General features: G+C 42.9%; 1 protein-coding gene across 4 annotated transcripts in view; it reads right to left on the reverse strand.

Annotated features, from left to right (window-relative positions):
* Positions 1–22,564, reverse strand: part of CLPTM1 (CLPTM1 regulator of GABA type A receptor forward trafficking) — a 1,743,979-nt gene that overhangs the window by 1,277,617 nt on the left and 443,798 nt on the right. For all 4 annotated transcript variants that reach the window (XM_044078057.1, XM_044077978.1, XM_044078148.1 and 1 more), the window contains one exon: positions 16,863–16,948. In XM_044078057.1, the coding sequence (XP_043933992.1) occupies positions 16,863–16,948 (86 nt within the window). The remainder of the gene's footprint in view (positions 1–16,862; positions 16,949–22,564) is intronic.

Here is a 22,564-nt window from a genome sequence, read left to right on the forward strand (position 1 = left end):
GATTCAGAGAAATCTTGACTTTCCCAGTGGAAGTGTTCCCATAAGGTATGTAAAATTTCTCCAAAAGAGAAATCCTCAGGGGGAGAAGAAAGTACAGTTGTGTACACTTACCATAAATGTAGATGTTAGAGTGTATTCACTGTTGCAGTCATTACATTTGGGTAATCCTGCTGGCAGGATGCCCTCAGCCGGCTTGAATTCCAAAGTCTTGGGTCCTACGTCGGCTGCTGTTGCCCCTTCCCTGACGTCAGGTTGTCAGGGGTATAAAAGAAGCAGCTGACATTTTCTTTAGTTTTTCTTGCCCCAGATGTCAGGTGCCCCCCAAAAGGGTATCCAAAATTTATATACGTATAATTACATGCACCAATATAAAATTTACCTTCATCTATAAGCAAATACACCACATAGGTTGTATAAATCAGGGAAGGAAAGATTTCCAACAGAAGAAAAGGGGGACGGCAGGTGGGTAACCAGGACTGCAACAGTGAATACACTCGAACATCTACATTGATGGCAAGTGTACACAACTGTACTATGTTCTTCGTGTTTCACTGTTGCAGTCATTACATTTGGGTACAGTCCCAAAGCCAAGGTTGGGAGGCTGGAGCTAAACAGCATTAGGAGCGGCTATGAGGCCCTGCAGAACTGCAGTGGCAAAGCCTGCCCTGGATTTAGAGTAGAATGGCAGATGATAGTGCTTTGTAAAGGTGTGCACTGAACTCCAAGTAGCAGCCTCTAAAATGTCCTTGGTAGGTACTCCAGAGAAAGGCTGCTGAAGTGGCTGCAGCTCTGGTTGAGTGTGACCTAATGCCCTTAGGTACTAGCTTACCATGGTGTACAGAGCAGAAACGAATGCAGTGGCCTATCCACTTTGAAATAGTCTGCTTTGAGATAGCCTTTCCTTGTGATCCTGCAGCATATGTCACTAGTAATTGCTCTTTCTGAAAACATTGGTTCTGTCCAAGTAGAATCTAAGCTGTCTGTGTACATCCAAAGAATGCAGAATTCTCTCCCTCTTGTTCTGTGGATTTGGATAAAAGGTTGGCAGGTGAACAGTTTGGCTGAGAGCCACACTGGACACCACCTTAGGCATAAATGTTGGGTTTGTCCCCAGAGAGACCCTGCCTGGATAAAAAAAGATAAAAGGTTCCACAGCCATGAGAGCCTGTAGCTCTGAAACTCGTCTTGCAGAAGTTATTGCTAAGAGTAGAGCCGTTTTCCAAGATAAAAACTTTATATCAGCAGTAGCAGCTATCTCAAAAGGTGGCAGGGTGAGTTTTTCCAAGACATAGTTGAGGTCCCATGCAGGCATTGGTGATCTCCTTGGAGGTCTTAAATTTTTGGCTCCTCTGAGGTACTGCTTTAATAATGGGGGAGAAAAGAATGGTGGCTCTACATTGTAATGAGCCGAATTGGCAGAGGCATGAATTTTAATAGATGAAAAAGACAGGCCTTTGTCCGGCAAGTATTGCAAAATCTGAGGAATATTTGGCACAGCTGTATCTGTTCCTTGTGCCTGGTTACAAGCACAGAATCTCTTCCATTTTCCAGCATAAGATTTTCTAGTACTAGGCCTTCTGGCTTCCAAAATGACATCCATCACAGCTTTACTGAGAGGTGTGTTTTGTATGACTACATTATTCGCCATGCTGTCAGGTTTAAAGTTCTGAGTTGGCTGTGCATGATCCGACCGTTTTGCTGGGACAGTAGATGAGGTATTGGAGGTAAGGTCCAAGCTGGACATTGAGGCAAGCTGCTTAGTATTGGATACCAGTACTGACGGAGCCAGTCTGTGGCAATCAGTATCATCTTTGGCTTCTCCTGTCTGACCTTTAGGAGTACCTTGGGGAGGAGAGGCAGAGGGAGAAATGCATATACTGATAGGGTTTTCCAGCTGAAAGATAGGGCGTCCACTTTCCATGCTTGCCTGTGATAAATCCTTGTGCAGAATCTTTTTAGTTGGTAGTTGTGAGGGGAGGAAAAGAGATCTATGTCCGGGCATCCCCATTTCTTTGTTATCATGCTGAAGACTTGTGGATCCAGGTGCCACTCATGGGGATCCATGAGGTTTCTGCTTAGTTCGTCTGCCAGTGTATTTTTCCTTCCTGGCAGGAATTGTGCCTGCAGATGTACTTGGTAAGTCAATGCCCTGTCCCACAAAGTCATGGCTAGTCTGCAAAGGGGGTAAGAATGTGTGCCCCCCTGCTTGTTTATATACCACATGACTGTGGTGTTGTCTGTCTTTATCAGTAGTTGTCCTGGATGAAGTAGGTCCTTGAAGACCGTCAGGGCATTTTGAACTGCTAGCATCTCTTTTTGATTGATATGTAGATGCATTTGGTTTGAGGTCCATGTGCCCTGAATGTATCTTCCTGCCATGTAGGCCCCCAGAGGCATAATCTGATGCATCCGTTGTTGGTGTCTGCCTGGCTGGGGGTAATGTGAATGGCTGTCCCTTATTTTGGTGACAAGCCTTTGCCCACCAACGAAACTCCTGTTGCAGGCAGGGAATGAGAGTAATCATAGTTTCCAGGCTGTGGGAATGTTGAGTCCAAACAGTTTTTAGGTACCATTGAAGTTTCCTCATATGCAGTCTTGCATATGGAATTAGTAGGATGCAGGATGCCATGACGCCCAAAGTCTGCAGAATTTGTCTTGCAGATAACTGGGTCTTTGTTGCCAACATTTTGAAATAGGTAGTCAGTTGTCTTTGTCTGGCGTGAGATAAGCCATCTGGGCAGTTGTATTTAAGCTTGCACCCAGGAATATTATCTCTTGAGAGGGTACTAGTTTTGATTTCTTTTCGTTGACTGTGTAACCCTAGGCATGTTAGAAGTCTTTTCACAAATGCCATATGCTGTAGAAGAATGTCCTTGTTCTCTGCTTGAATTAGACAGTCGACCAATTAAGAATATATTTGTATTCCCTCTTTGTCTGCAGAATGCAATTACTGGTGCCAAGCACTTTGTAAAGACCCTGGGCGCAGTAGATAAGCCAAAGGGCAGTGCAAAGAATTGGTAATGCGTTGAGCCAGCCTGGATTCTGAGGTATCTTCTGCATATTTGTCTGATTGGGACATGCAGGTATGCCTCTTTTAGGTCTAAAGTCACAAGCCAAGCATTCTTGCCCAGCATGGGCAGAAGCTGCTGCAAAGTCAACATCTTGAATTTTGGTATATCCAGGAATGTGTTCAAAATGTCCAGTATTGGCCTCCAGGCCTTGTCCTTTCTGGGTACCAAGAACAGTCTTGAGTAAAAGCCTTGTCCCTGCTCTTGCTCTGGTACTTGCTGAATGGCCCCCATGTCCATGAGGGATGAGACTTGTTTTTGTGCCTCTGCCCATTGATTTTTTGGCAGATATGGCCAGCCATTTGCCTTTGGCGGGTTATGGAAATGGAACTTGTAGCCTTGTGACACGATATTTAGGACCCACTTGTCCTGGGTTATAATGTGCCAATTTTGAGAAATAAATTGCTAATTTTCCCCCTAAGGATGCTGCCAGGAGATAAGTGCTTGGTACAGGCAGGGGGAAGTCATTGGGACTGTTTCCTGTATGGTTTTGATTTGTCTTCTCCAACTTTGGAGGTAGAAGCCCCCCATTGCTTTGGGCGGTATGAACCTTGTGCCTGGGATCTGCCTCTAAGGCATCTGGATCTGCCCCTTTGAGGTCTGACTGACACAGGAAAGGACCAATTCTTTGTTGGCCAGTGTCTACTAAACCTAGGTGGCTTACTTGTAAAAAAATCTTTGACCGTTTGCATAGATTTAGCTTTGTCCTCCATTTTCTTTAACACCTCTTCTGCCTTAACACCAAACAAAGTATCATGCTGTACAGGTGCATCTAATAATTTAGGTTTAACAACATCAGACAGATTTTGTTCCTTTAACCAAACATGCCTCCTAATTACAGAACCTGTGACTGCAGCCCTGCAGGAGGCCTCTAAAGAATCAAAACCACATTGCAAAGTATGCTTTCCAACTTGTTCAGCTGCATGTAATAAATCCTGCATTTCCTCGTTTTCTGCACATTCAGAGTTTAATAACATTTTCTGTTTAAGCAATGCCATGACATGTTGCTGATATTTGAGCAAATGAAACTGACAGTTTAAGGCCCTTATAGCCAAGGCAGTGCCCTAGAATCTGTCAGAGGGGGTACGTTTTTTTGCAGCGGAAGCCTCAACTCCTTTGGAACACTGAGAAATAGTTTCTAGGTCTGCAGCAGAGTTTTTAAAAAGGAATTTATGAAAGTCAAGAAACCTGTAATAACTGTCAGGCTTAACAGGAGCTGGGGGTAAGGAGTTAGGGGTAAGACTAGACTCCGAAAACAAATCTACAATGTCTAACACAGGTGGGATGGCTAATGGCTTGTGTTGAGGTAGTAAAAGGAAATCCCTGAGCCTCTTTTTAGATTCTGAAAAATCTTGGCTCTCCCAGTGGAAATGCTCCCTCATGGTATGTAAGGTTTCCCCAAAGGAGTAGTCCTTTGGAGGAGAAGCTGAAGGAACAGATTCTTCAGCATCAGAATCCTCATGGTGGGGGGGAGAATATTCCTGATCAAAAGAGGAATCAGAAGAAATGGAAACCTGATCTGAAGATTCATAGTCAGTCTCTTGCCAAGGCCTCTTATCAGGAGGGGGATGAGAACCCCTGATCAAGGTAATCAAGTCTTCGGCCATTTTGAGCATCTGTTTTTTGGGCATAGGGGCCTGACCACGTGGCTCGAGTTTGTTTCTTTGCTTTGGAAGGTGCTTTAGTCTTTGCCTTTGAAGCTGAAGTCGGTTTGATTTAAAAATATTTAGGTCTGAATACACCCTCAGAAGCCGGTGCCTGCTCAGCGGCTCCAGACCGATCTGAAGGGATAATATCCGAGGCTACAATACTTTGAGTTTCCAGCGGCATGGCCGACTCCACGTGGGAGTCGGTAGCGGCCTGCGCCTTTAAAGTAGCGGGCGTCAGGGGCTGCGAAAGTGCCTCACTGAGGACCGGTGACTGGCTTAGGAGAAGCTTAGTCTGTTTTGGGCCTCGGTTGTCTATCTCTTTCCTTTTCTTTGCATTTTTTGTGAACTCCGGTAGTCTGCCTTTTTTGTGAACTTCGGTAGTCTGATGGCTATCCAACGACATTTCTGGATAATTAAACCAGCGTCCAAAATAGTTTAAAGCAAAATCATACCGACGCTTAATAGTGCGTTAGTTACATCTAGCACAAAACCGACAACCAGAAACGTTGTGATCAGGGCCTAGGCAAGGAATACAGTAAGAATGAAAATCCTTATCAGGTATTTGCTTCTCACAAGAAATACAATTATTAATTTTTTCTGACATCGGTATGGAGCAAGAAAAAAGTTTCCCGAACGGGGTACTTAGCTTTATTGAAGACTTCGGATCTGAAACTCTAACACGAAAATCTCAGAGTTGGCCGACTGGCACTTGCGAACTGCTTCTGCTTCAGGCACCGCGCGGCAAGAAAGACTAAAGAAATTGGCGTCAGCTGCTTCTTTTATACCCCTGACAACCTGACGTCAGGGAAAGGGCGACAGCAGCCGACGCAGGACCCAAGACTTCGTTAATCAGGCCGATTGAGGGCAACCTGCCAGCAGATTACCCAAATGTAATGACTGCAACAGTGAAACATGAAGAACATCACAGCTGGATCAGCTGAAGGGCATTTAAAAAGAAACTTACAATCCTCAGGGACCTTATAAAAACGGTCAGGAGCTTGGGAGTCTGGGGTTTTAGATGCAGATGCAAAGACATCTAAGAAAGCTGGGAGGAGTGGAGGGACAGCTGAAGGAGCAGGGGCCTCCAGATGGAGAAGATCATATATTTTTTGCTCCTCTGAAATTTGAGAGGAATCCCACTTAAAAATTCCCTCATTTTAATAACAGTTTCCCAAAGGAAAGCTCTTCTATGAGAGAATCCTCCACTAGACTCTTCCTCTGGAGAAACATATTCCAGAAGGGAAGGAATCTGGGTGGAGTATGCTAAAGAGTTTTCATCTGAAGACTACACAATCAGAATCATTAACCTGAAATTCCCCAGCCTGCACAGAAGACCACCCCCTGAGACCCCAATGGCAGCACAGAAGATGAGGAAAAGGCAAGCATGGAAATAGAAGAAGCCAAAGCTCAAGGCCATCACAGCCTTAATGAGACCCTGCAAGAAAACATCCCAATCTGACGTACATGTGGAAGGAACGGTGGAATGCCTAGTATTCTGCTTTTCCTAACATGCTTCTCCTGCTGAGGAGAATGGGCGGACATTACGGCCTTACGTCCGACACTTGCTTAGACCGAGGGGCATGAATGGTTCCAGTGTCTTCAAAAATAACAAGCTGTGGTTCCCCTAAGTCATCTGAACCAGACATCTGCATAGCCTCAGACATGCTAGGGTCCCCACTTCTGATGGCTTCGATTGCAGTACCTGCCGAAGAAGCAGACCCTGCCCTCTGAATGCACAGTTTTCAGCAACCTCAAGGGGTAACGTCAGAGGGAGTAAGTGCAGCCGAACAGGATTTGGGCCTAGCTTTGCTGACCCTCCTCTTCAGATGCCTGAGAACTGCCAGAACCCACCATCACGTCCCTAGCCAGATGTTTGTCTCTGGTTTTCTAAATAGAGATTTAGAGCTGACGGACGACTACGTAACGTCTTAGGTAAAAGGACTGATAGAATAAGAACAACTGTGAGTAGGCCCTAAACAGAACAAACAAAGCTCGTGACTATCCTTATGTGGAATATGCCTTCCATACCTACACTTGCCCTTCCTGAATGACATTAACAATAAGAGGCAGTAGCAACAAATTAAATCCCCTATGGGGTACTTATCTGAACCTGAAAGGTGAAAACAGCAATATCCAATGGCAGACTGAACGTATGAGTCAACCTTTCAGAATGGCGGTGAAAAAGTTCTGAAGATGGCACATGCGGACAGCCCTTTTATTACCTGTGCCTTTATGAGACATCCCACATACAAGGCAGTGGCTTTAAGCTTTTGTATACAGGCCGGACATTGGGTTGTTGGGTGGAATACAACCCATATGTAAAGAATACTGCAACACTGAATAAAAGGACATATGCAAGTTCCGAATCCTGTTTGGTCTTTTAGGACCTCCGGGAAGACTCTTGTCTAGCAGCGTTTGAATTTCTTGTGCTGCATCTTCCCTATGACAGGGTGGAACATCAAAGAGCTTTTCTTTTGGAAATCTGAGTCTGGAAAAAGGGTATGAAGTAACCTCTGGATATTATTTTTTAAGACACAAGTATCTTTTGTTATAGCAGCTCAGGTTTGTGTGCACAAGGACAAACGTCTCCCAAATGCCTTCAGAGGTGGGCAGTTGGGCAGCACTTCAGGAGACCTGAAAGGGTTTATCCAGAAATTAATCTTTGAAACCTTGATTTCGCAGGCCTTCTCTGCCTCAAAGGTTGCATCTTCCATTTGAACTCCATCTTGTGTTTCAGGAGTTGTCTCCACGCGAGTCCTGGAAAGGACGTGGGATCTACAGAACCACATTTTCTTGCCACCTTTCTGATTCCTTGAAAAAGTTTGTTGAGGGGAAGAAAATGCAATTCCTATGGCAGAAAGGATCTTTCCTTCTTGTTCACTGCAGTAAGCATTTCTTTCACAAAAGGGCTAAATGAGGATGTTCCATCAAAGGGAGCATTGATGAAAGAAGACTTGAAAGGTTCCGCAAAGTCACACAGCCGCATCTAGGCATATCTCCTTAGAGCAATGCCTGAACCGGCTGCCTGTAAGGCATATTCTGCTGCATTAGAGATTAACCTCAATGACACTGGAAATTGACAAAAAAGAGTGGCCACCTGAGAAGATGATCTTTTGAAATCCTCTGCAGACATGAACTTCAAGAGAGTGTTTGATCGTTCTTTTTTATCAAATCTCTCTGTAGCCTTGTAAAGTGTGCCAGGTAGTTCATCGACTTGTCAATCACAAAGTAGAATGGAGCAGGCAAATGTTTATATGAACACACCAAAATTTTATTGTAATCCAAGGTTAAAATTGTAGAATATCCAAATGTATAAGCGCTTTCGTCTCTTTTTTAAATAAGTTGAAGAGACTTCATCAGATAAAATTAGTTACTTTCATCACCTCAAATGATGACTTGAAGAAGAGCAGAGCAAAGGCCACAACTGATAAGGGATCCCAAGCCTCCGCAAAGCTCACCGTACGGTACGTACTCCAACTTATATAAAAAGGAGACGAAAGCGCTTATACATTTGGATATTCTACAATTTTAACCTTGGATTACAATAAAATTTTGGTGTGTTCATATAAACATTTGCCTGCTCCATTCTACTTTGTGACTGACTAGTGATTTCTGTTTGTTCACCTTTTTGGTAATTCAGCGACTTCATGGTGAATGTCGCTGAAGCAAATACATACTTTCCAAATCTGTCCAGCACCCTAAAAGTACAGTTGTGTACACTTACCATAAATGTAGAAGTTCAAGTGTATTTACTGTTGCAGTCATTACATTTGGGTAATCTGCTGGCAGGTTGCCCTGAGTCGGTCTGAATTCCAAAGTCTTGGGTCCTGCGTCGGTTGCTGTCTTCTCTTCCATGACATCAGGTCGTCAGGGGGTATAAAACATGCAGCCAACGCCATTTTCTTTAGTTTTTCTTGCCCCCGATGTCAGGTGCCCCTAAAAAGGTAGCAATATTTTATATATATATATATATATATATATATATATATATATATATATATATATACACACACACACACACACACACACACACACACACACACACACACACATACACACACACGCACACATATCAATATAAACTTACCTTCACCTACAAGCAAATACACCACATAGGTTGTAGAAGATAGAGAAGGAAAGATAAACTGTAGAGTGACAAGGGGATGGCGGGAGGGTAACCTGGACTGCAACAGTGAATACACTCTAACATCTACATTTACGGTAAGTGTACACAACTGTACTATGTTTTTCGTGTTTCACTGTTGCAGTCATTACATTTGGGTAGAATCCCAAAGCTATGGTTGGGAGGCTAGAGCTAAACAGCATTAGGTGCGGCTATAAGGCCCTGTAGCACTGCAGTGGCAAAGCCTGCCCTGGACTTAGAGTAGAGAGGCCAATGGTAATGCTTTGTAAAGGTGTGAACAGAACTCCAAGTAGCAGCCTCTAGAATGTCTTTGGTTGGTACTCCTCTGAGAAAGGCTGCTGAAGTAGCTGCAGCTCTGGTGGAATGAGACCTAATGCCCCTGGGCACAGGTTTACCATGGTGTAAGTAGCAGAAACGGATGCAGTGGTTTATCCACTTTGAAATTGTCTGCTTTGAAATAGCCTTTCCTTCTGATCCTGCAGCATATGATACTAGTAATTGCTCAGTTTTTCGTAGAGCTTTAGTCCTGCTCAAGTAGAATCTTAGCTGTGTACGTCCAAGGAATGCAGAATTCCCCTTTGTTCTGCAGATTTGGATAAAAAGTTGGCAGATGAATTGTTTGGTTAAGAGCCACACTGGAAACCACCTTAGGCATAAAAGTAGGATTTGTCCTCAGAGACACCCTGTCTGGGTAAAATATGATAAAAGGCTCTGCAGCCATGAGGGCCAGTAGCACAAACTCTTCTTGCTGAAGTAATTGCTAGTAGCAGAGCTGTCTTCCATGATAAGAACTTTATATCAGCGGTAGCAGCTGGTTCAAATGGAGGCAGGGTGAGCTTTTCCAACACATAATTGAGGTCCCATGCAGGTAATGGTGATCTTCTAGGAGGCCTTAAGTTTTTGGCTCCTCTAAGATACTGCTTTAGTAAAGGATGAGAAAAGATTGGTGGCTCTGTATTGTAATGAGCTAAAATGGCAGAGGCATGGATTTTGAGTGATGAGAAAGACAGGCCTTTGTCAAGCATCTCAGTTAAGTATTGTAATATCTGAGGAATATGTGGTCTGGCTGTATCAGTTCCTTGTGCTCGATTCCAAGCACAGAATCTCTTCCATTTGTCAGCATAAGATTTTCTAGTACTAGGCCTTCTGGCTTCCAAAATGACATCCATCGCAGCTTTACTGAGAGGTGTCATTTGTATGATTACATGATTAGCCATGCTGCCAGGTTCAGAGTCTGTAGTTGATTGTGCAGGATCTGATTGTTTTGCTGGGACAGTAGTTGTGGTCCTTTGAGGCAAGGTCCAAGCTGGGTAGTGAGACAAGTTCCTTAGGATTGCGTGCCAGTATTGGCGGGGCCAGTCCGGGGCAATTAATATCATCTTTGGCTTCTTTTGTCTGACTTTTAGGAGGACCTTGGGTAGAAGAGGCAGAGGAGGAAAGGCGTAAACTGATAGCTTTTTCCAACTGAAGGAAAGTGCGTCCACTTTCTATGCTTGTCTGTGATAAGCCCTTGTGCAGAATTTTTTCAATTGATAATTGAGGAGAGACAAACAGATCTATGTCTGGGCTCCCCCATTTTTCTGTTATCATGCTGAAGACTTGTGGATTTAGTCTCCACTTGTGAGGATCCATAAGGTTTCTCCTTAAATCGTCTGCCAGAGTGTTTTGTTTTCCTGGCAGGAATTGAGCTTGAAGATGTATTTGGTAGGTCAAAACTGTGGCCCACAGTGCGATGGCTAATCTGCAAAGGGGATATGACTGTGTGCCCCCTTGCTTGTTTATATACCACATGACTGTGATGTTGTCCGTCTATCAGTAGTTGACCTGGATGAAGTAAGTCCTTGAAGGCTGTTTACAGCATTTTGAACAGCTAGCATCTCTTTCTGGTTGATATGTAGATGCATTTGTTTTGGTGTCTATATGCCCTGAATGCATTTTCCTGCCACATGGGCCCCCCAGGCATAATCTGATGCATCTGTTGTTAAGGATTGGCTGGCAGGGGGTAGAGAGAAGGGCCGTCCCATGTTTTGGTGACAGGCCTTTGCCCACCATAGAAACTCCTGTTGCAGGCAGGGAATGAGAGGAATCATTGTTTCCAGACTGTGTGAATGTTGACTCCATAAACTTTTTAGGTACCATTAAAGATTCCTCATATGCAGTCTTGCATATGGAATTAGTAGGATGCAGGATGCCATGAAGCCCAGAGCCTGCAGAATTTGTCTTGCAGAAGACTGGGTTTTTGTTGCTATCAGTTTAAAGCAAGTAGTCAGCTGCCTTTGTTTGTCTGGCATGAGGTAAGCCATCTGGGCAGTTGTATGCAAGCTTGCACCCAAGAATGTTATCTTTTGAGAGGGTAGCAATTGTGATTTCTTTTCGTTTATTGTGTACCCTAGGCATGTTAGAAGCTTTTTCACAAACACCAGGTATCGAAGAAGAGCGTCCTTGTTCTCTGCTTGAATGAGACAGTCGTCCAAGTAAGGGTATATTTGTATACTTCTTTGTCTGCAAAATGCAATTACTGGTGCCAGGCACTTTGTAAAGACCCTGGGCGCAGTAGATAAGCCAAAGGACAGTGCAGAGAATTGGTAATGCATTAAGCCAGCCTTGAATCTGAGGTATCTTCTGCCCGACTGTCTTACTGGGACATGCAGGTATGCCTCTTTTAGGTCTAAAGTCACCAGCCAAGCATTCTTGCCCAGCATGGGCAGAAGCTGCTGTAAAGTCAGCATTTTGAATTTTGAAATGTCCAGTTATGTGTTCAAAATCGATAAATCCAGTATTGGCCGCCAGGCCTTGTCCTTTCTGGGTACCAAGAACAGTCTTGAGTAAAAACCTTGTCCTTTTTCCTCTTCTGGTACTGTCTGAATGGCCCCCATTATCCATGAGGGAAGTAACCTGCTTCTGTGCCAATGCCCATTGTTTTTTTGGCAGATCTGGCCTACCATTTGCCATTGGCAGAGTGTGGAAATGGAATCTGTATCCCTGTGATACGAGGTTTAGCATCCACTTGTCCTGGGTTATTAACTGCCAATTTTGAGCAAAATGTGCTAATGTTCCCCCTATGGGTGCTGCCAAAAGATAAGTGTTTGGTGTAGGCAGAGAGAAGTCATTGGGATTGCTTTCTGTAGGTTTGCGTTTTATCTCCTCCAGATTTTGGAGGTGGATGCGCCCCATTGCTTTGACCTGTATGCGTCTTCGCCTGGTACCTGGAACCCTTAGGGCGTCTGGATTTGCCCCTTTGAGCTCTGTCTGACACAGGAAGAGACCAATTTTTTGTAGGCCAGTGTCTACTGAATCTTGGTGGCTGCACTTGTAAGAAGTCTTTAACAGTTTGCATAGACTTAGCTTTGTCTTCCATTTTCTTTAAAACCTCTTCTGCCTTAAAACCAAACAGAGAATCATGCTGTAAAGGTGCATCTAGCAATTTAGCTTTAACATGATCAGGTAAATTTTGTTCCTTTAACCAGGCATGCCTCCTAATCACAGATCCAGTAACTGTGACCCTGCAGAAGGCCTCTAAAGAATCAAAACTACATTGTAAATATGTTTTCCAACTTGTTCAGCTGCATGCAATAATTCCTGCAATTCTTTATTTTCTGCACATTCTGAAATCAACATCATTTTCTGTTTCAGCAATCCCATAACATGTTGTTGGTACTTAAGAAATTGACAGTTTAAGGCCCTGATTGCCAAGGTTGCAGATGTATAAACCTTTTTTCCCCATCTGTCCAGTGCCCTTGAATCTCTGTCAGAGAGGGTAGGATTTTTTGCTGTTGAGGCCTTAACTCCCTTTGGACCCTGTGAAATAGTTTCAGGATCAGCAGCAGGGTTTCTAAATAAAAATTTGTGTGAGTCAGGGACCCTGTGATATCTGTCAGGCTTAATGGGAGCCGGAGGTAAGGAGTCAGGGGTCAAGCTTGACTCCGAAAACACATCATCCACAATGTCTAAAACAGGGAATGGCCAAAGGTTTGTGCTGAGGGAGAAGTAGGAAATCCCTGAGCCTCTTTTTTGATTCTGAGAAGTCTTAACTCTCCCAGTGAAAATGCTCCCTCAAAGTATGCAGGGTTTCTCCAAATGAATAATCCTCAGGAGGAGATGCCGATGGAATAGACTCCTCAGCATCAGAATCATCATAGGGAGGTATAGATAATTCCTGATCAGAAGAGGAATCAGAAGAAACAGAAACCTGATCTGAAGATTTATAATTAGTATTTTGCCTAGGCCTCTTATCTGGAGGGGGATGAGTACCCCCTGATCAAGGTAATAAGGTCATCATCTGTTTTTTAGGCATAGAGGCCTGTGCAGCACATGGCTCATGCGTCAGTTTTTTAGTTTTAGAAATTGCTTTTGTCTTTGATTTTGCAGTTGTCGTCAGTTTGATATACAGATGTTGAGGTCTGAATACACCCTCAGAAGCCGGTGCCTGCTCAGCGGCTCCAGACCCATCTGAGGGAGATACATCTGTCAGTCCAATACCTTTAGTATCGTGCAGCATGCCGGACTCCATATGGGTGTCGGTAGAGGCCTGCGACTCAAAGGTAGCGGGTATCGGGCTGCGAAAGCGCCTGAGTACCGGCAACTGGCTTAGGAGAAGCTTCGTCTGTTTTGGATCTCGACTGCCTTTCTCTGTCCTTTTCTCTGCGTTTTATATGTACTCCGGTAGTCTGACTGCTATCTGACATTTCTGGGTAGTTAAATCTGTTTCCAAAATACTTTGATGCAAAAATATACAGACGCTTAATAGTGTGTTGGTTAAATCTAGCACAAAACCGACAGCCAGGCACGTTATGATCAGGGCCTAGGCAAGGAATACAGTATAAATGGAAATCCTTATGAGGTATTTGCTTCCCACAAGTAATACAATTATTCATTTTTTCTGACATCGGTAAAAAGCAAAAACGTTTCCCCAATGGGGTACTTGGCTTTAGTGAAGATTTCTGTTCTGAAACTCAAACTCGAATATTTCAGTAGTCGGCCGACCGGCACTTGCAAAATGCTTCTGCTTCGGGCACCGTGCGGCAATAAAGATTGAAGAAAATGGCATCAGCTGCATGTTTTATACACCTGACGACCTGACGTCATGGAAGAGAAGACAGCAACCGACGCAGGACCCAAGACTTTGGAATTCAGGCCGACTGAAGGCAACCTGCCAGCAGATTACCCAAATATGACTGCAACAGTGAAACACGAAGAACATGTCTCTGTTAGGAGGATGAACAGAGGAGCTCTGCTCTGTTAGCACCTTTTTGAAGGCTGCCACCACAACCATTGCAGCGACAGGGAATTCTTTGCTCCAGTGGGGTTTATCCTTTGGCGAGCTAAAAACTTGTCTGGATGACGAAGGAATGGTTCAGTGGAATTTGGCTCCTTAAATACCCAGCATGAGACTAGGTCGATCAGCTCCTCAGCTGGGGGAGTCACCCAAAACGTAGATGGGCCAGCACCAGGAGCCTCCAGAAATACTGACTCCTCTGCAGAAGGATCATCTTTGGACCAACCACCTTTCTGCTTAAGGATCTCTAAAATGTCTCCAAATGAGACCTCACCAGATGGTGATCTGGGGAATCCATCCCTTTCCTCAAAATCATTATCTTCAATAAGAGATTCCAAAGGGGAATCTATGTGCCTCCTCTTGCACAGTCTCTTTCGGTGAATCTCCTCATGGGGATGTTCTGGTAAATGTCTGAAGAGAGGGGAAGTTCTTCAGTGGGAACAGACTGGAAGATAGAAGAAATTGGCTGTCCCTGTGGAGTAGGTCTGATGGAATCAGAGCTCTGAACCACAGAGGGTTGAAGGGTAGGATCCAAGGAACAACAGACTGGATCTCTAGAATAAGGAAAGATCCTCTCCACCACCTCAAAGGCAGATGGACCCAGAGAAACTGTAGCCAGCTGCATTCTAAGCCGAACGGTCCCACGGAGGCAGGTCATGACTCAAGCCCAATCTGTGCTTCAAGGAAGGAACTGGACTTGAGCTAAACCCAAGGCTCCAAGGGGCAAGGACAGATCTGAATTAACTGGAGTAGAACACTGCCCCACGGATCCAATGCCAATGCTGATTGGAAGGCAAAGGAGCAAAACCAGTCAAGGACATTGTCTGAGTCAAAGAGTTAATTCTCTCTGGATCCAACACTGGAACTCTTGGGACTGAAGGACAGTTTGGAGGAGATAAAAATTTATGGGCAGTGGCAGGAAGGTTCATGGATCCAGTGTGAGATGGAGCCAAGATAACCCCCATCTGGATCAAAGTTCTGATGAATTTCCACATCATTCTATCCACATCCTCTTCAGAAAGACTTCTGCAGGACCTGATGAAGGATGTAGTAGATGGAGGTCTGGAATGTTTTTTAGGTGTCTGCATAAAAGGAGAGTGAAGCTGAGAGGAGACGGGATCCACCATAAACTCAGGAGAGCAAGTCCTTTGTCTGTATGATGTGTTAGGCATAGGATCCAATGATCTCAGATCCATAGTCTAAGTACAGCTAGAAGAGATTTGAATAGGATCCAAAAGCTTGAGGTCTGAAAGCTCTGGATCCATGGTTTGTAGTTTCAGATCCAATGAACTTGGATCCAAGGATTTGTAAATTTTCTGTGGTGGCTCCGAGGAAGATTTTGGAGACATGGAGGTCACCGTTTCCTGTGCCCGAGGGAGCTTTAGAAGATTTACTGGGGGTATGAGCCCCTGAAGAGAAGACGATATAGGTGGTAGCAATCCCTTAAGGACAAGGTTGTTATGCCTACCGGCAATGGCTCTTGAACCGACTCCTAAACAGAGTGCAGTTTTTGTTTAAGTGAGCAGCTGCTAAGCAATAAACACACTTGCCATGGGCATCCGAGTTAGGGATTTTATGCCCACAGGAAGTGGATTTTTTGAAGCCTGTTGGCTTATTAGCCATGAAGAAAAAAATACCAGCAATGGTAATAAAGAATACCCTGTTTGAAAAGGGTATGAAGAAAAAAGTCACAAAAAAACGAATACCAACAATGGTACTTGAAGAGAAAACTACTATCAGAATAGAATACAGGGTCTGACACAGAAAAAGCCAATAAAACCAACAGGATGGTTCAATATTATAAAAATATGAGAAAGAATTAAAAGGGAGGGAAAAATATACCAAAAGGAAGGAGAAAAGGCACTTACAGTTAATAATACAATTAACCCAATGCAGCGAGAGAGGATCCTACGTCCAAGCATGATGACTGCAAATAAGATCTGAGGTGCTGGGGCATTATGGGTACAGGGAGAAGCTCAAGAGTTGGATCCAAATTCTAAAGTATGCAAGGCGAGTCAAATCCGAGGATTGGATTTGTAGCCCATTCATTAAGGAAAAATGAAAAGGACATCAGATCATGTAATAAAGCAGAAGGAAAAATACAAAGGGTGAATAACTGCCAATTTCAGAAGAACAGAGTCTTAATTATTAACAAATCCCTTACAAACTGAGACAGTGGGTTACAGGTTAGTAATCCCCAGAACAGATAACATCTACACACTGAGCAAATCAAGGGTATCAGGGGAAAAAATGGATGGCTGTTTGATAAACTGGTCTACAGTAAGAGTAGACATGCATTTTAAGTAAACAAATTAACACAGTATCATGGTAAAAATTTTGAGTTTCTGTCACAGACTATAAATCAATAAGACAGTCATACAGCCACAGGTAGTATTAACAGTTACAGGCAGGGCTATCCACCCAACGGTGTAAACATTGGCTCAAGAGGACTGTTAGTGTTGAAAGTGACATCCTGACCACATGTCCAAAATGGAATAAGGGGTTAAGGATGGATGGAATAGTAACAGTTACACTTCCTATATAAAAGTAGTCAGCATGGCATATGTTTATCAAAAAGAATACAAACCAAGCTAGGGAAAAAGTAAAAACTCAGCTATACTTTACTGTTCAAAACAGAGATTTCAAAACCAACACAGGAAAAAACTTGCTGCAAAATATTTATTTTGGTGCAAAATTTCCTTCTCAAACAATGGAAACAGCTCTACCTTTATAATCTCAGGATCAACCTCTGTTTCTCCTGTAAGCAAGTTCTTTGTTTTCTGGAATCTTCTGCGCTTGTACTTGTTTAACACTGATAACAAAACAAGACAAAAGTTTACTACACAGGACAATCCACTTCTGACACTTCATTTAAAAAGTGTAAAATTAACATGTGACATAACACTGACAGATAACATGATTTCATGATTTGTGCTTTATTCCATAGTCAAAAATTGTAAAACATATTATGTACATTTGACCACACAAACGATGTGACAAGAACAGAAGTACTCTAAAACAGACTGCAAAAAATAAAAGTATCAGTGACAGTGAGTAATGACAAACAGCCACTAAGATTGCTGTCTGGTCTACGAGTAGAGTTCAAGATGTTTTTTCAGCAATCTGAAACCAGAGACAGACAGGTAAGGATATATCTGCATACAAGCACCAATATTTTATTTCCACTGTATATGGCTCACAGAAAGAAGGAAAGCATTTTTTAAATAATCAGAAAAAAGTATACCCATAAAAGACTGTTCATGTCTATCTACTCATCATTCACTCATTCTCCAATGCTAAAAAATTCAGGAGTTAAAGCAGCAGCTTTGAAAGTGGAATGGAAAGTACAGTGTGAGAAAAACAACTGTTATAATAGTTCAGCTCTTACTAGACTACTAAAGTACACAGATCTGAAGATGCGCATGATGGAAGTCGCAGAGGAAAAAAGCCACTTCAAACATTTCTCATGTCCTCTACATTGCATACAGTATTACAACTATATTCTTACTGTAAGTCCTATGGTTCACTTCATCTTCAGTGTGATGAATGGGTGTAGAATTCCACCAGCCACCTCTAATTGGAGGTGCAGTCACATGATCAGCTCTGCTGACAACCAAATATTAGGGTGGGGTGGCTGGTCGGTGTACAGTAAATTCACTCTGCTGCCTCATGTAACTGCCAACAGCTAGCACACCCAAATAAGCATTACACTGACCAGCTGCAGGACACAGCTATCACTCGGGTAAACTCGAGTGAGCGAGCCCTCGGCGTGTATGGTCTTGCTAACCTCAGAGTAAACTAGTGCAAACTTATGTAAACAGCCATAAACAGCAAATGAAACCTGCCAAAGACAATTCTGCACAAATTCAACTAAGTTTCCAGTATGAGTTAATGTTATTTCTTCACTACCAAAATCTCCTTCCAGGCTTTTATAACAATGCTTCCATCAATCAGAACAAAGTGGCACACAAGAAAAACAATTACTATTTATCCTTAAAATAAGCCAGCCAATAAATACTGATATGGCAGCAATAACAGCAATGTTGAACAATGGAAATCAACATTTGGGAAATCAAATTTAGGAACTACCCTTACATACTAACAAATAAATACCCACAGGCTTCTGAAACTGAATAATAATATTCTTTACTTAAAATAGGTAAAATTAAGAAATGCATTTTGTAAAATCAAGTAAACAAAAATCTATAAACCTACATAATGAAAATACAATACAAATGTGCCGAAACACAAAGATGGACTACAGAACTATATTTTATTATTTTTTTTATTTTTATTTAACATTTGTTTACCGGAAAAGTCCAACTTGGAACAAAGCCAATTTTCAGCAGAGGCCCAGGTACAAACTCTCCAGACATGTCTTTGAAATGTGGGAGGAAACCGGAGCACCTGGAGGAAACCCACACGAATGCAGGGAGGACATGCAGACTCTGCACAGAAGGCAATTCAGCAGAGAATCGAACCAGAGAACCTCTTGCTGTGAGGCAACAACGCTGTTGCTGCACCACTGTGCCATCCTTTAGTAGCTTACCTGGACCTATCAAAATATTTTTGATTTTCTATGCACCTTTGACTTGCAGTCAAAGATATAATTAATATTCTATCTACTTATGGCTTGCAAGTCCAAATAGCAGTTGCATGTTTTTTTCCTCAGGTACAGATTAGTGTGTACTCTGTCCAGGAATCTAATTTACTTGCATGGTTTAGAAGGCATTAACTCGCAATTTTATTTTGTTTAAGAGGTCCACACAGCATTTCTTGTTTTTCTTCAAGCTCAATGATGTTTTCCTGTCTCCACAGTCTAATTCTATGGGTGGGGGTGGGGGGCGGGGGTGTTACTGAGTCTAGTAAGCTATTGTCCAAATAAACTAATGAATTTTCTTAGGATACAAGGACTGCAAATGCATGCAAACTTTAGAAACCAGATGACGTTCACTTTCTAGCATTTCTGCTCTAAGCATTCACTAACAGGATCTGGCTGAATTTTGCCAACACCCATCCAATGACCCTTCTGTCATTCCTTCCCAACTTCTGTTTTCATTAACAGTCAACCCAGCACTTTTTATTCTGGTCTGCAAATCCCTGACATATCACATATCCTCCTTCAATGACTGCCTAAAAATGTAATATTGCCTGTATGAAGAAAAGAACAATCCATCTCCCACTAGTATGTGACCTACAGCCTCTGAAAAGCTGCTGAGGAATTCTTCAACCAAACAGCATTTTGGTAAAGTCTCAAAACTCAAACAGGTATACAAATGCAGACTTCTCCCATGCAGGTGTCAAAGGTACTTGCCACAGTCCCTCAGTCAGGTCGGTAGTAGTTAGATACTTTGCCCCACCTAGGTGCTCTAAAGCTTAATTTGTCCTGGCCATGGGATATGCAATGACATTTACATGACAATTTAGTTTGTTATTGTCTACACAGAACCTGGTACTCCCATCATATTTCTGCCCCAATACCACTGATGAGGCTCAGAGACAGAATGTTCGCCACTGATTGCTTACCTTACTCAGGCAACTAGTACAGAACATGTCTGATTGGTCTTTGGGCTCCTGTGAGAACATGGGGCTCTACTAGCTGGGTACAACCTGACTGAGCAGCAAACACATACCCAAACTCTTAACCCTGCTTGGATTTTCTGAAGCTGCTGTGATATTACTCCCACTCAATTATTGCTAATGTATCTGCCTACTCTAATCTGTGCACAAACTGGTTACTAATCAGCAAGTCAATGTAAAGACACACTCCCAACCTTAATAAACTTTGCTGTCTCTTCTCTCCTTCACTTTACAGGTAGTTTGAATTATTACTTACCCTCTCTGAGGCCTTCACTGATTTCCACTGATTGCCTCTCTGGTTTCTTTGCATTCCACCTGGTTTACACCCCTTGTGCTATCTCCCTCCCCCAATACACAGTCTATATTAGAATCCTGCTGAGCATGGAGCCATCTTTAAATTTCTAGTCTCCCACCAGGACACAAGTGCTTCCAGCAATTACATTCTGCTAGCCGGTAAGCCATTAGACCTCAGGAATTTGTTTTAAAAGTGTTCAGATTTGTAAAGTAATATTTACTTTTTTCTCTTGCCTTTGTTGGCTCTGGCTCTGCCCCGCTCCGTTCGCCCTCGCTAACGCTCGGGCTCTCTCCGCTCCCCTGCCCTGCCCCCTATTCCCTCCCACCCCCACTACCTCTACATTTATAGTAATCATAGCCACACCCACAGCTCACCCTCACATCAATTCCACCAATCACAGCTCCTCAAGTCATATCACATTAAACCACACCAACTTGGCTCCACACAAAATACTCCCAATCACTCTCATTCCCACTATGCATTTTTTGCATCACCCACACTACTTCCCCATCCACATATAGTGCAACCCTATAATTCCTATTCAGACCCCCCCACCTAGAAACAACATAAACTTTATAACCATGACTATCACACAACTAAATCTAGTCTGTCTTCTCATAATTCTTTACAACGCCACAAGTTATCACTCTAGCAATATCCCTAAACTTAGTAGCACAACACTGCATTATGCACTCTCATACACAGACACCACACATTATAATAATATCTGCCCACACTTATTCAAGAACTACATAACGGACCAATTCAGAACTAAACACATATGCTCTCATTCCTACTCCAAAAACACAATACTTTCTCACACTCCTCACCAAACTCCAACATCTGTATAACCATTTTAACTCCAGGCTCACCATAAGTGGGGATATCCACCCCAACCCAGGCCCAAATCCATCCTGTCCAACACAAACTGCTCAAACACAAATGTCAGAACATAACACCCCACTTTCTTCATCCCTGGGCAAATCAACAACAGCAGCAAAACCAACCATCTTTTAATGCTAAATATTAATATTAGAAGTATCAAAAATAAAATACCTGAACTCCAGGCCACAATAGCACACTACTCCCCAGACATAGTTGCTTTAACAGAAACCTGGCTAAATAAAAACATAGCTAACTCAGAAGTTCTCCCTACTGGCTACAATATCATTAGACAAGACAGACCACTTCAGAAGGGGTGGAACTGCCTTACTCTGCAAGTCCAACTTAACTGGGCGACAATTACCAAACTCCTACCCCTCCCCAATAATTGGGACATACTTATCTCACAACTTCAACTTCACCCTAAAAAGGTCATCACCACAATTGTGATCTATATTCCACCTGGTAATACACCTGCTAGCCTTGAAGACTTCTTATCCTGGTGTTCTTCCACATACTCACAAGAAACCCTTATTCTGGGGACTTCAACCTAGATTGGTTCACCTGTATATCAGAACCACCAAGTAATCTAATAAATCTCCATGGCTACCAGCAGCTAGTCCAAATTTCAACTAGGTGTGATAAAAAATCTAAAAGGGAATCCATCCTTGACTGGGTCCTAACTAGCAACCCCACATTGTACCCTCACACAGGCAGTCTCCCAGACACCTTAAGTGACCACAACATAATATACTTTATACGTAGTAGAACAAGCATATGCAAAACCACTAACTATATATCCACTAGAAACACAAAAAATTCTCTCCTGAGGTCCTCAACACTTTACTGTGTAACTGTGACTGGACCCCCCTAAAAACCCTCCCACTTGACCAGGCTGTAGCATATTTCAACAAAACATTTCTACAACACCTAGACACTGTCGCTCCATTGCACAAAATCAAGGTTAGAACCTCTACAAACCCCTGGCTCAGTAAAGAAACCAAACAAATCCTCAAGTCCAGAGACACTGCCTGGTGTTACTATCAAAACAAAGAAACACAAAGCCTAACTAAATACCAAGAACTGCGAACTGCAAAAAAATGCATTAGGCTGGACAAAAAATCCTACTATACAACATTACAAACTAAATACCAACACAACCCGCAAAAATTTTGGCAAAATGTAAACCAGCTACTAAAATCCACCCAAAAGGCTACCCCCAAACCAACCACCCCTGACACTAAAGTTCCCATCGAAACACAATTCAACTCCCACTTTGTGAACTCAATTCTATCCTTAGTATCACAGGACAGTTCCTTCCTCACTATCCCCCCAACACAAATAACACTAATACAAGCTTTATCCTCAAAACAGTTTCCACCACTTCAATCAAAAGCATGCTCTCCCAACTAAAAACCTCATCAACAGCAGCCAACCTACTACCCAGCTATGTCTTGAAACTCACAGCAGATGCTATTGCTGTCCCAATATCCACTCTCATAAACAGATCAATTGTTGAAAAGTATGTGCCCAAACTCTGGAAAATATCCCATGTTACACCCATACATAAAGGCGGGACCTCCACTGAACTTAATAACTACAGACCCATTGCTTTACTCTTCCCCCCTGGCCAAAATCCTAGAAAAATGCATCCATACCCAGATGCTAAAC

This window comes from Protopterus annectens, chromosome 1.part0 (assembly GCF_019279795.1).
Source record: "Protopterus annectens isolate FY-2018-M chromosome 1.part0, PAN1.0, whole genome shotgun sequence".
Taxonomy (NCBI): domain Eukaryota; kingdom Metazoa; phylum Chordata; order Ceratodontiformes; family Protopteridae; genus Protopterus; species Protopterus annectens.